The sequence below is a fragment of the Mus caroli genome, unplaced genomic scaffold, assembly GCF_978045245.1.
Source record: "Mus caroli unplaced genomic scaffold, Mus_caroli_1 scaffold_15, whole genome shotgun sequence".
Lineage (NCBI taxonomy): Eukaryota > Metazoa > Chordata > Mammalia > Rodentia > Muridae > Mus > Mus caroli.
Window position 1 is genome coordinate 59,403,536 of NW_028227270.1, and position 13,896 is coordinate 59,417,431.

At 40.3% G+C, this 13,896-nt stretch overlaps 2 protein-coding genes and 1 long non-coding RNA gene across 3 annotated transcripts in view; 2 read left to right on the forward strand and 1 right to left on the reverse strand.

Annotated features, from left to right (window-relative positions):
* Positions 1–343, forward strand: part of LOC115029033 (protein CTLA-2-beta) — a 26,720-nt gene extending 26,377 nt beyond the window's left edge. Inside the window, exon 5 of the mRNA XM_029468664.2 lies at positions 262–343. Within this exon, the coding sequence (XP_029324524.1) occupies positions 262–276 (15 nt within the window). The 3' untranslated portion in view covers positions 277–343. The remainder of the gene's footprint in view (positions 1–261) is intronic.
* Positions 1–11,152, reverse strand: part of LOC110307619 (uncharacterized) — a 23,669-nt gene extending 12,517 nt beyond the window's left edge. Inside the window, exons 1-2 of the long non-coding RNA XR_002379440.2 lie at positions 11,096–11,152; positions 10,653–10,816 (exon numbers count right to left, since the gene is read on the reverse strand). This is a non-coding gene — a long non-coding RNA (uncharacterized LOC110307619). The remainder of the gene's footprint in view (positions 1–10,652; positions 10,817–11,095) is intronic.
* On the forward strand, positions 273–12,351 carry LOC110307616 (testin-2). Its single transcript, XM_021179850.3, has 7 exons — positions 273–398; positions 1,361–1,483; positions 1,577–1,723; positions 1,916–2,140; positions 9,749–9,911; positions 10,756–10,873; positions 12,136–12,351. The coding sequence occupies exons 1-7, from the start codon at positions 273–275 to the stop codon at positions 12,233–12,235; spliced, it is 1,002 nt and encodes a 333-aa protein (XP_021035509.1). The 3' UTR covers positions 12,236–12,351.
* Positions 12,352–13,896: the final 1,545 nt, after the last annotated feature.

Sequence of the window (13,896 nt, forward strand, 5' to 3'; positions counted from 1 at the left end):
TTGCTTTAAATTTCTGAACCACAAAGTGAATCCACACCCTGTGATGAGCTAAGCCAGTTACTATTCATTTTAGTGAATAAACAAAATTCCTCTGTGTGTCTGCTTTAAGACAAACAGATCTTTAACTTTTCTCATACTACATTCTTTAGAAGAACAGTTTTAATAATTTTACTACACCATTATGATAGTAATTTCTAGGTATGGATAAGAAGGCTTTTCTGAATCACCAATGTAATCAGAATCTCATGTCTTCTTCTCTAGGTGTATGAGACATGATTGCTGTTCTCTTCCTAGCCATCTTCTGCTTGGAAATCGACTCAACTGCTCAAACACTAGATCCCAGTTTGGATGTTCAATGGAATGAATGGAGGACAAAACATGGAAAAACATACAATGTGGTTAGTAACACGGAAATTCCCACAGACAGTTGTAGGCATAACTTTTTGCAACATACTCTTAATAAGCGTTCAACCTCTCCTGTAGCCCATCACCCAGCAGAAGTAGTGGAAGAGAAAACTTATTAGGGGGAGCGTGGACCTGTTCAGCAATGGTTCTTTGGTGGTGAGTTCAACCTTCTGAGGCAGCAGTTCAGTCCCGTAGCAAACACCAAATATGACTCAGCAACTGCAGACCAGTCCTCTAAGCAGTCAGACACCAAGCATGAGCCAGGAGCCGTAGTTCAATACTGAGGAAACCATCCACGGGGCTTACCAACCAGCCTGGGGTGGGGGGGAAGCTGTGGGAGAGACAAGCTGCCACAGGAATTTCACAAGCAATTCTTGGGTGAGTTTCTCTCAATGGTGGCATAGTTCAACAACGCTATGTAAGGTGAACCAATACATGAGTTTTATTAGTGAATAGCGAGGCGGAGCAAACCAAACCAATGCTCAGTGCCCCTCTCCCTCTGTCTGTGGGGTCATACTTGTACTTCTTCATCAAGTAGCTTTTCAAGTGTCTGCTATATCAAAATATCCTTTCACCTGTGTCTGCTTCAGGAAAGCATTCTTTCCTTTGTCTGCTTTAGCAAGACATCCTTTCACCTGTGTGCCCCATTCAAAAAAAAAAAAAATCATTTGACATAATTAAGTTTCCAGGCTTTGTGTATTTATGTATGTTTGTATTGTGGCCATACCATGAAATGAATGAATTCCAGAATCTAGTTCAAGACTTAATCTGAAAGCATGTATTGTGTATATTATGTGACAAAAATCTCTATTGTTACTGGATGTGGATAATGGCTTCCAGAAGAGTACAACCATCCTTTGCCATGCATGGTTCCTCTTCATCAGTGGGTCCACTGAGTGAACTTGGGTTGGACGTGAAATAGAAGGAAAGATCACAACTTATATTTTTTCCCCAGAATGAAGAAAGATTGAGGAGAGCTGTGTGGGAAAAGAATTTTAAAATGATTGAGCTGCATAATTGGGAATACCTTCAAGGGAAGCATGACTTCACCATGACAATGAATGCCTTTGGTGATTTGGTGAGTGTGACATGACATAAATTGCATAACATAGACATTCTACTCTTCAGTTCTTTATAAATACCCTCAATGATTTGTTGACTTTTCTTGAAGACCAATACAGAATTCGTGAAAATGATGACAGGCTTTCGAAGGCAGAAGATCAAGAGGATGCATGTATTCCAGGATCATCAGTTTCTTTATGTCCCCAAATATGTGGATTGGAGAATGCTTGGCTATGTGACTCCTGTGAAGAATCAGGTATGGCAGCATGACAGTCACGACTTATACCACTCACAGAGAGCTATGAAAAAAATGTCATCTTTGATTTTTCTGAGTTTGGAGTAGCATGCAGTTCACTGTTTTATAAAATGTATGAAGTGTGAATTGTCCACAAATATCTGATATTAGCCTTGTAATGACTCATAGCTCTTTTTTTTTCTCATCCCTTAGGGTCATTGTGCCTCCAGTTGGGCTTTTAGTGCAACTGGATCCCTAGAAGGACAAATGTTCAAGAAAACAGGGAGACTGATCCCTCTGAGTGAGCAGAACCTACTGGACTGCATGGGATTTAATGTTACCCATGACTGCAGTGGTGGCTTCATGCAGAATGCCTTCCAATATGTGAAAGACAATGGCGGCCTCGCAACTGAGGAATCCTATCCATACAGAGGACCAGTAAGTAGAACTCCTGTGCTGTTGCCATTCCAGCTCAAGCTGTAGAAAGCATAACTGCAAAGACAATCTGAAATACTGTCTGAAAACTCGCATTCTTTTTTTTCTTTTTTTTTAATTAGATATTTTCTTTATTTACATTTCAAATGCTATCCCAAAAGTTCCCTATACCTTCCCCCCCCCCCCCCCGCCGTACCCACTCACTCCCACTTCTTGGCCCTGGCGTTCCCCTGTACTAGGGCATATAAAGTTTGCAAGACCAAGGAGCCTCTCTTCCCAATGATGGCCAACTAGGCCATATTCTGCTACATATGCAGCTAGAGACATGAGCTCTGGGGGTACTGGTTAGTTCATATTGTTGTTCCACCTATAGGGTTGCAGACCCCTTCAGCTCCTTGGGCACTTTCTCTAGCTCCTCCATTGGGGGCCCTGTGTTCCATCCTATAGATGACTGTGAGCATACACTTCTGTATTTGCCAGGCACTGGGCATACCCTCACATGAGACAGCTATATCAGGGTCCTTTCAGCAAAATCTTGCTAGCATATGCAATAGTGTCTGCGTTTGGTGGGTGATTATGGGAGGGATCCGTGGATGGGGTAGTCTCTGGATGGTCCATCCTTTCCTCTTAGCTCCAAACTTTGTCTCTGTAACTCCTTTCATGGGTATTTTGTTTCCTATTCTAAGGAGGAATGAAGCATCCACACTTTGGTCTTCCTTCTTCTTGAGTTTCTTGTGTTTTACAGATTGTATCTTGGGTATTCTAAGTTTCTGGGCTAATGTCCACTTATCAGTAAGTGTATATCAAGTGACTTATTTTGTGATTGAGTTACATCCATTTGCCCAAGAATTTTATAAATTCATTGTTTTTAATAGCTGAGTAGTACTCCATTGTGTAACTGTACCTCATTTTCTGTATTCATTCCTCTGTTGAGGGACATCTGGGTTCTTTCCATCTTCTGACCTATTATAAATAAGGCTGCTATGAACATAGTGGAGCATGTGTTCTTATTACCAATTAGAACATCTTCTGGGTATAGGCCCAGGAGAGGTATTGCTGGATATTCCGGTAGTACGATGTCCAATTTTCTGAGGAACCACAAGACTGACTTCCACAGTGGTTGTACAAGCTTGCAATCCCACCAGCAATGGAACAGTGTTCCTCTTTCTCCACATCCTCACCAGCATCTGCTGTCACCTGAATTTTTGATTCTAGCAATTCTGACTGAAGTGAGGTGGAATCTCAAGGTTGTTTTGATGTGCATTTCCCTGATGATTAAGGATGTTGAACATTTTTTCAGGTGCTTCTTAGCCCTTTAGTATTCGTCAATTAAGAATTCTTTGTTTATCTCTGTATCCCATTTTTAATGGGATTATTTGAATTTCTGGAGTCCAGCTTCTTGAGCTCTTTGTATATATTGGATATTAGTCCCCTATCAGATTTAGGATTGGTAAAAATCCTTTCCCAACCTGTTGGTGGCCTTTTTGTCTTATTGACAGTGTCTTCTGCCTTACAGAAGCTTTGCAATTTCATGAGGTCCCACTTGTCAATTCTTGATCTTACAGCACAAACCATTGCTGTTCTGTTTAGAAATTTTTCCCCAGTGCCCATATCTTCAAGGCTTTTCCCCACTTTCTCCTCTATAAGTTTCAGTTCTCTGGTTTTATGTGGAGTTCTTTGATCCACTTAGACTTGAGCTTTGTACAAGGAGATAAGAATGGATTAATTCACATTCTTCTACATGATAACTGCCAGTTGTGCCAGCACCATTTGTTGAAAATGCTGTCTTTTTTCCACTGGATGGTTTTAGCTCCCTTGTCAAAGATCAAGTGACCATAGGTGTGTGGATTCATTTCTGGGTCTTCAATTCTATTCCATTGATCTACCTGTCTGTCACTGTACCAGTACATGCAGTTTTTTTCACAATTGCTCTGTAGTACAGCTTTAAGTCAGGCATGGTGATTCCACCAGAGGTTCTTTTATTGTTGAGAATAGTTTTTGCTATCCTAGATATTTTTATTATCGCAGATGAATTTGCAAATTGCCCTTTCTAACTCAGTGAAGAATTGAGTTGGAATTTTGATGGGGATTACATTGAATCTGTAGATTTCTTTCGGCAGGATAGCCATTTTTACTATATTAATCCTGCCAATCCATGAGCGTGGAGATCTTTCCATCTTCTGAGATCTTCTCTGATTTCTTCCTTCAGAGACTTTGGAAAACTCACGTTCTTGCTGATTTATTTATTTAACTCTTAGAGAATCACATGCATGCATGTTCTGGTCAAATTTACACCATTTCTTTGTCTCCAATTCCTCCTCTGTCTCCCCAAAACATTTTTCCTTCCCAACTTCCTGCACTATTGTTATTATTGTTATTATTATTATTAATTATTATTATTATTATACTTGTGAGCCCACATAATATTTCATGTGTATACATGAGTATAAGAGCATTGACTGAAGCATAAGTAAGCTCTCTCGGGGGCCATATCCATAAAGAAACCTTACTCTTCTTCTAAAGAAGCTATCAACTGTCAAAAGCTTTTCAGCCAGGGATGGGACTTCATGATCCTCCCACTGTCCATGTTGATATTTTTCCAGGACGGACCTTGTGAAGGTCATGTGTGTAAAGCCATAACTCTGATTCCATGAGTGCAATATCTCTCACATGTCTCAATACATAATTCTTATTACACATGCTCACTATCTCTTTTACAATCATTTACACAGCACTACAACCACCCCCTTATGAAGTGATGCCTAAGCCTGAGCTAGCAACCGTATGTGAGGGGGACCCTGATACAGTTGTCTCTCTAGATATCACTTACCTCACTCAGAATTATTTCCAATTCCACCCACTAACCTGAACGTCATAATTTCATTTTTCTTTATAACTGAAACTATTCCATTGGGTATATGTACAAAGTCTTAATTATCCATTTAGCAGTTGAAAGACATCCAGGCTGTTTCTATTTTCTGGCTATTATGGATAAAGTAGCAATGAACATGAATGAGCAAGTCCCTCAGTGTTAAGACCTAGACCCCATGGTTATATGCCCACAAGTGTTGTAGCTAAATCATAGGGTAGATCTATCTCTGAATTTTTGAGGAAACTGTACTCTAATTTCCAAACTTCCACCAACAGTGATAAGTAACCCCCTTTATCCACAGTTATACCAGTTGATTTTAGTCATCTGTTTATTATCTTAGCTATTCTGGTCAGAGCAAGATGGAATTTCAAAGCAATTTTAAAGTTGTAGTTACTTGATGATTTAGGATATTAAACATTTTAAAAAGCATTTCTTGGCTCTCTTATTCCTTCTTTTGAGAACTCTGACTATTTCTAACCCTTCCAAACTTAGTTGGCTATGTGTTTTCTTGGTGTTGGGTTTGGTTTTGTAATGGTTTTGTTTTTATTTTTTGCATGTTCTGTATATTAATCATTTGTCAGATGTATAGCTGGTAAAAAAAAAAATCCATTCTGGAGGATGCCTCTTTGTTTGGATGATAGTTTCTGTTTCTATATTGAAGGGTTTCAGTTTCCTGAGGTCCTCTGTGTATATTAATGTAAGATCACATTTATTCATTGAATTTCCATGTAAAATTTTTAGAAAAAATGTTTTATTTAAGATAAAAATCCACTTAAACAGAGTTTTAAAACCTTTAAAAATATAAATGTGATGTTATTTTTAAAATACAGATTACAAGCATAAGAGGAAAAACATGACTTTACTATGACAGGGAAACCTGGAGGTCATTATTATTTCCAAAGGACAGGGCAGAAGGATGAGTTTAGTGAAGCACACTGGAAACGCAATTAGACATTTTCCCACATTAGTTCTGACTCTCCTCTAGTATCTGTTCTTTTTCTTCATGTAAAATTTATTGAAAACACCCTCCCTTGTACTTCATAAAGTGATTAATTAGTAATTCCATGCATTTGGTGAGATTCTTCACCAGTTTCTAAAATGCATTTTCTTTGCTTTGGTTCTGAGATGGCATCTTACTATGGAGCCATGGTTGGCCTTGATCTTGCTCAACAGACCAGGCAGGCTGGCTGTGAACTAACACAACTCTCTGCTTGAGTTTGTTGCCAACAGCATAGTCTGAAAAAGAACCACATCCTGTGTCTAGGGGCTCTCTGAACCTTGCCACACTAAAATCAAAGGGAAATGATCTATGTAACAGCCATTTCCACCTCAAGGGCTTGAGACTGTACTCTTTCTTAAGAGGTATGGGCTTCTCCCATTGTTGTTCTCTTATGTTTTTCTACCCACATTTCCTTGATTTTGTTCCCCCTAATGATCTGTGAACAAAACTTTTCATTCCCTGTAAACACAGTTTAATGGTTGCATAGTATCTTTTTGTTTGTTTGGTTTGGTTTGGTTTGGTTTGATTTGGTTTGGTTTTGGTTTTTTCAGACAGAGTTTCTCTGTATACCCTGGCTATCCTGGAACTCACTTTGTAGACCAGGCTGGCCTCGAACTCAGAAATCTGCCTGCCTCTGCCTCCTGAGCGCTGGTATTAAAGGTGTGTGCCACCACGCCCAGCTTGCATAGTATCTTTTTTAATTAATTTATTTATTTTTTCATTGTACTTCTCAATATCAGGCCCCTCTCCTCCCAGCCCCCCTTCATCTCCTCCTCCCATTCCTCCTCCCATTTTTCTCTGAGAAAGGAGAGACCCCACACACCATCCTCCCAATCTCACCACCCTGAATCCCTACCTCCTATACCTTCATACCCCATACCCACACCACACCCAGCACACGAGTCACTGCAGAACTAAGCACATCCTCTCTCACTGAGGTTTGACCAGGTGGCCCAGTTAGAGAAACAGGATCCACAGGCAGGCAACAAATTCAGGGACAGCCCTACTCCAGTTGTTGGGGAACCTGCATGAAGACAAAACTGCGCATCTGCTACATTGTGCAGGGGGACCTAGGTCCACTCTTTGGTTGGTGATACAGTCTTTGTGAGCACAAAAGGGTCCAGGTTAGTTGACTCTTTTGGTCTTCCTATGGAGTCCCTATCGACTTCAGGTCTCTCAATCCTTTTGCCTGATACTTCAAGACTCCCCAAGCTCCATCTAATGTTTGGTTGTGGGTCTCTGCATCTGTTTCTGTCAGCTGTTGAATAGAGCCTCTTAGAGGACAGTTATGCTAGGATCATGGGTGCAAGCATAATAGATTATCACTGATAGTGTCAGGAAGCGGTTCTTGCCCATGGGGTGAATCTCAGTTTGGGCCAGTCATTGCTTGTCCATTCTCTCCATCTTTGTCCCTGCACAGAACATGTTTTAGGTCAGAGGTTGTGTGGGTGAGTTGCTGTCCTTATCCCTCCACTGGGAGTCCTGCCTGACTAGAGAAAGTGGCTACTTCAGGCTCCCTATTCCCCACTTCTAAGAGTTTCAGCTAGAGAAACCCCCATGGCCACTCTGGGGCCTAGCCCCATCCCAGGTCTCTGTCATGTACTAGAGATGTTTCTCCATCCACATCCAGTTGAGTTCTCTCTCTTCTGTTTTTCCTACACTTGATCCTCCCTTCCCACTCCCATCCCCATTCTCTCTCCCATCCAATTCCCTCTCTCCATCCACCTCTGATATCTATTTTATTTCCCCTTCTGAGAAAGAATCAACCAGCCTCCCTTTGCCCCCCCCCTTATCATTTGGGTTCTTTGGGTCTGTGGAATATAGTGTGGCTATCCTGTACTTTATGGCTAATATCCACTTATAAGTGAGTATATGCATGCATGTCCTTTTGGGTCTGGATTACCTCACTTGGGATATTTTCTAGTTCCATTCATTTGCCTGAAAAATTCCTGATGTTCTTGTTTTTAATAGCTGAGTAACATCCCATTGTTTAAAAGAATATTTTCTTTATTCATTCTTCAGTTGAGGAATATCTACATTGTTTCCAGTTTCTGTTAAGGAAAAAGCTGCTATGAACATAGTTGAGCAAGTGTCCTTTTGGGAAAAGAGAACATCTTTTGGGCCTATGCTCAGGAGTGGTATAGCTGGGTCTGGTGGTAGAACTATTATCAGTTTTCTGAGAAACTGACAAATTCATTTTCATAATGGTTGTAAAAGTTTTCACTGCCACCAGCAATGGAGGGGTGTTCCCTTGCCCCACATCCTTGTCAGTATGAATGTGGTTATTGTCTTGTCATGTTGAAGGTGTCCTTTGACTTACAGGAGATTTTCAGTCTGATGAGGTCCCACTTATTAAGTTTTGATCTTAGTGCCTGAGCCATTGGTGTTCTATTCAGGATGTTGTTCCTGTACCAATAAGTTTCTCAGTTTTACGTTGAGGTCTTTGATCCACTCCATCTTGATTTTTGTGCAGGGTAATAAACATGCTTTTTTTTTTTTTTTTTTTTTTTTTTTTTTTTTTTTTGGTTTTTCGAGACAGGGTTTCTCTGTGTAGCCCTGGCTGTCCTGGAACTCACTCTGTAGAACCATATGAATCCCTTAAATCTATAAGAAAGCTCTTCATCCAAATTAACAAAAATAAAATGAAAGTAGACCAAAATTATTAAAATTAGGGTTGGAAAGGGGAAAATTACAGCAGCCACTGGAAAAATTTATCAGTTCAGGAGCTAGTCATTAAAATTTTTTATTCCCCTATCCTGGAAAATATTTTTTAAAAAATGGTTAGGCATCTAGATGCATGTGACCTATCAAAGTTAAGTCAAGCTGAAGTAAATAATCTATATGAACTCAACAACTGACATTGATTCTGTAATTAAAATCTCTTAGCTATAAAGAAGCCCAGGGCCAGATGGATTCAGCATAGTGTTCCTTCCACAGAGAGCTAACAGTAATTCTCCTCAAATTACTCCATCAAGTATAAAGGAAGTAATATTTCTAAATTATTAAGTGAAGCTAGTGGTACCCCAATACCAAAACCAGACAAAGGATAAAGCAAAAGGGGGGATTATAGGCTAATCTCTCTAATCAACTTGGAAGCAAACATTCTCAGCCCAATCCTGGCTATCTAAATTCCAGAATACATCCAGATGATCATATATCACAATCAAGTCAGCTTCACCCCAGACATGCAGGATTCATACATATATTTAATTAATAAGTATAATTCACCACATAGACTCAAGGAGAGAACCTACATGATCATCTCATTAAATACGTTTAACAAAATCCAATGTTGCTTCATGATAAATTTTCCAGAGAATCTGTGGATACAGGGGACATAGCTCAACATAATAAAAAAAAAATTATTGTGCTGGAATGACTTGTAAACCACCATTACTGTCACTGACAGCATTAGCCTTTGTATGGTTACTTGAGGGGAGCTTTCCAAGGACCCCTTCCTGCTGCTGTGAACACAGAGAATAGGAAAGCCACTCCACACAAGACACATCTCTCCACTGTGAATATTTGTTATGGACAGAAGACCTATGAGTATCACTGAACACAAGTAAGCTAATCTTCAGCTCCAAATCTCCCAGTAGAACCTCTCTTCCTGGAAAGTTTTATAAGAACAGTGAATTGAGGATCCTCTTCTGCAATTGTGTTTGGTTCTGTGGTTCTAGCTCATGTTCTCCAGGAAGTAGATGCAATAAATGAATCTCTTTCCCCTTAACTTTAAAAGGGTAGAAAGTGCAGGTACCATGCTGAGAATTCTGCAGCTACTGTCAGAGATTTTGTGCAAATCCCAGGAAGCGAGGAAGCCCTTATGAAGGCAGTGGCTAAAGTGGGGCCCATCTCTGTTGCAGTTGATGCCAGCCATGGTTCCTTCCAATTCTATGACAGTGGTAAGTATCTTCCTTCTAGTAATCTATGCATAAACATTGTACCACTGCCATGACAAATTGATCTTTTGATTTCTTTGTTACATAGTATTTGATGTAAACGTTTCCATTTGTGGATTTTATGTTCTATATGAGGAATGTTTTATATATATATATATATATATATATATATATATATATTTACTTTACAATACTTAAATATAATTCCATGAGTCCACATCCTTAATATTTTTAATTAGCTTTATGTTTCACGTGGTATAATTTACTTAAATTTTCTCCAGTTGTTTGATCTTTAAGACTTTAATCAGATATTTCATTTATGTAGATAATTCTTTTTTTTATAATTTTTTAAGATTTATTTATTTATTATATGTAAGTACACTGTAGCTGTCTTCAGACACACCAGAAGAGGGCGTCAGATCTCATTTCGGGTGGTTGTGAGCCACCATGTGGTTGCTGGGATTTGAACTCTGGACCTTCGGAAGAGCAGTCGGGTGCTCTTACCCACTGAGCCATCTCACCAGCCCGTAGATAATTCTTATAAAGGACTTTTCCATTGCATTACTTTTTGTTTTCTGTGGGGTTTGCTTGGGCTAACCTACAAGTAAGTCAATAAGATTTTTTGTGTGCAACCAAGCAACTGTCTTTACCAAAGGATTTATGCTAAATTTTACTTCTAATGCATTTATCTGAGAGCGTATAGTCTTAGCCCTGATAACAGTGAAGACTCTTGTGTCATCTTACCTTGTGTATGTAATCTCAGGTAATTGAAGAAATGCCTCTCTTACATGTTGATGAGGTGAGGTCCCCGGAGCCTCTCACCTCAGCTTTGATTTTATTCCTTTAGGCATCTATTATGAGCCACGGTGCAAAAGGGTCCACCTAAACCATGCTGTTCTGGTGGTCGGCTATGGTTTTGAGGGAGAAGAATCAGATGGCAACAGTTATTGGCTGGTCAAGAACAGGTATGAATTTCAGAATATATTTGTATTTAAAATTCAAAAGAAAGTTACTGTGCACAGTATTCAAATATATATATATACAGCATTCTACATCCCCTAGAGGTTGAATGCAGAAGTTCTAGTGTATGAAAATAACAGAATGATTCTGTGGGGTATTGGGCTATGTACAGTCTGGTCTCCAGTTGAGCTGAGGTCTGAACCCCAGAGTGGTGATAATTCACCTACATGTCACGGTAGGCATTCCCTCATGTCTCCTGGACTCAAGGCTTCTGTCGATGTTACTGCCCCCACAGGAGAAGCGTGACTAGTAGTCACGTAGACAATGTCCCAAGCTTCTGGCCTTCAGGCTAAACTCCTCCCAGTTACCTAGCAACAGTAAAGATAACAACCCACCATAAGAGGGGCTGCTTAGCCCCACCTCACTCTCTTACTCCCCTCTCTCCTCGTTCCCTCTTACTCTAGCCTTTCTTCTCTCTCCCTTTTCCCCTTCTCTCCTCTTCGCCATGGCCAGTCTATCTCTCTCTTTCCACCTTCTCTCCTCTCTCCCTGCCTTTCTATAATAAAGCTCTAAAACCATAGACTGTCTCTGTTCATCAAGGCCCACTGCCCTTGGATGATGGGATAGGCTTTCCTTTAATGAGCCATTTCGGATCTCCCAATGGCAGGCCTTCCTGTGCTCCAGTCAAGGCCCAGACTAAGGACTCTCCCCTACGTGGGAACCTTTCCCTCAGCCCTCTCTCTCATAACCCCAGAGCCAAGGGTGTTGCCGGGGCCCCTGGTATCGGGGTCTGCCCCTTGTCCACCCACCACCCACCCCCACTCCTGTTGAGTAGGGTCAGTGGCTTAGATGCCCACCCCGGCTGAGTAGAAAGTGTCTGGCAGCCCTCCCACATCTGCCTGCCCAGAGCATAGGAGGAACTCTGACTGGACATGAGCTATCTTCCCCTCCGACCCCCGCCTTCCTATACACCCCCTTAGTTCCCAACATGATTCTGACATGGTTTGGGGCAGAGATTAATAATGGAATTTGAACAAGTTTGTCAATCCTGACACATTCTAGTTTTATACCTATGTAGATAAAAAGACATCCTGTCCTATCTCTGTGATGTTTTTTCAGTGGTATGATTCAACTTTCGGTATCCAGGAGACAAACCTCTATCTTTTCTGAATCTTTCTATTAAGTGTGTTTTCTGGCTTGGTGCTTAAGTGGATTTATTGTAGCGAAGCTGCTGCACACTGTGTTCTTTCTATTTAATTTCTTTCAGCTGGGGTGAGGAATGGGGCATGAAGGGATACATAAAGATTGCCAAAGACTGGAACAACCACTGCGGGATTGCTACACTCGCCACATACCCCATCGTCTGAGCTGCTGCACAACAAAAAGGAAGGAGAGGACTGGGAATGGAATGTACTGAGCAGGGTTTCTCCTCTGCTGTGGGGGCAGAGGGAAGAGGCAGCTGAGTCACTGAGGATCCACACTTGATGTGAATTAAACTCATAAACATTAGTGCCATTAACAGCTTTTATTAGTGACTCTCTTATTTAAAAAATCTGAATTTTCATTTTAAAATGCTGTACAATTTTACATATTCAAAATAAAGCTTGATTTCAAAAAGATAGTAGGACTTCTTTTTTTAGTTCACTACTTAATTGAACATGAGGACATAAATTTGTGTGTGTGTGTGTGTGTGAGAGAGAGAGAGAGAGAGAGAGAGAGAGAGAGAGAGAGAGAGAGATTTAAAATAATGCAGAAGTATCTTTAACGGGGTTAGTTTTTTGAGATTCTCTATGTAGTCCTAGCATTTACTCTATAGACAAGGCTGGCCTCGAACTCAAATAACCCACCTGCCTCTGCCTCCCAAGTCCTGGGATTAAGGCCCACCCCGGTGTATACCCCATCTATGAACTACGATCCAAAGCTGCAGAATCTCCTTGACACAAGGCAAAAAACAGGATATCCAAGGAGTCATGGTGAGGATCCAGTATTGATAGTGTAGCAAAAGCTAGAGGCCTCAAATCAGACCAATGACTCATTACAATGAACATTTGCAAGTAAAGATGTTTGTACAAAAGGGCATACTGTTGCTTCTACAGCAAGATTTTGTTTTATTTCTTTTGTTTTATTTTTTTGTTTTATTTTTTTGTTTTCTTTTGGGAGGTTTCAAGTGTAGAAGGCATGTGAATGGACAGGGAGATGAGTGGGATTTGAGTACATGATATGAAATTCACAAAGAATCAATAAAAAAGTTATTTTAAAAATGAATACAAGAATACTTGTGTCCTCTAATTTTAGATAAGGACACTCACTCAACCTGTGTCCAGCATGGATAGTGTAATAATGTTAAAGAGTTGTGGATGTGATTATGACAGGCTAAATTGAACATCTATCTGAAGATAAAAGTAAAATAAAATAAAAATTAAAAATAAGTAAAAATGATACAGAGAGGAGAAAAGAAATCAATGTGTCCATATAGAAACTCTTATGATGTTGCTCATTGGATTGAGTGGTCTAGTTCTCTAAGAACAGGTCGTGTCAGTACCTGAGCATCGTTCATGATAAGGGATATCATCTATAACCTGCTAGGGTGAAATGCCTATTGTCTAGTCAGGACGTTAGAGCAGCAGTGATGCACCCCTTTTGCCTTTTCCATAGTTATATGAAATGATGGTACTCCTTGTGATTGACAGGTGAACACATAGAATACTTTGTGTAACAAACAAGGTGATGAAATTACTCAATGCTTTGTAGTTGGTAGGCTGAGCCCACTTGAGCAAGAGTCAGTAGAGAAGTGAAAGTACACAAAGAGAGGGTAGACCTGAGTGACCTACATTTCAGGTCCATCTATCTCCATCTCTGGTCACCTGGATGGCAATGGCAGCCAAGGGGAAGCTTGCTTTCCAGAAGACTTCTTTGTCTCTTGATTGGGTGTTTTACTGTTAATTGCCCCTTTCCATTTGGGCTCAGGGAATTGCCCTCTTCCGATCTATCTGGATCCAGAATCTTAAGATACAGTCTCAGAGAGGTT

What these genes read in the sequence shown, in the direction of transcription:
- LOC110307616 (XM_021179850.3), top strand. Translation starts at nt 273, where the DNA reads ATGATTGCTGTTCTCTTCCTAGCCATCTTCTGCTTGGAAATCGACTCA. An exon ending in TGACTCCTGTGAAGAATCAG is followed by an intron (nt 1,724 to 1,915) that starts GTATGGCAGCAT and finishes CTCATCCCTTAG; the next exon opens with GGTCATTGTGCCTCCAGTTG. An exon ending in TATTGGCTGGTCAAGAACAG is followed by an intron (nt 10,874 to 12,135) that starts GTATGAATTTCA and finishes AATTTCTTTCAG; the next exon opens with CTGGGGTGAGGAATGGGGCA.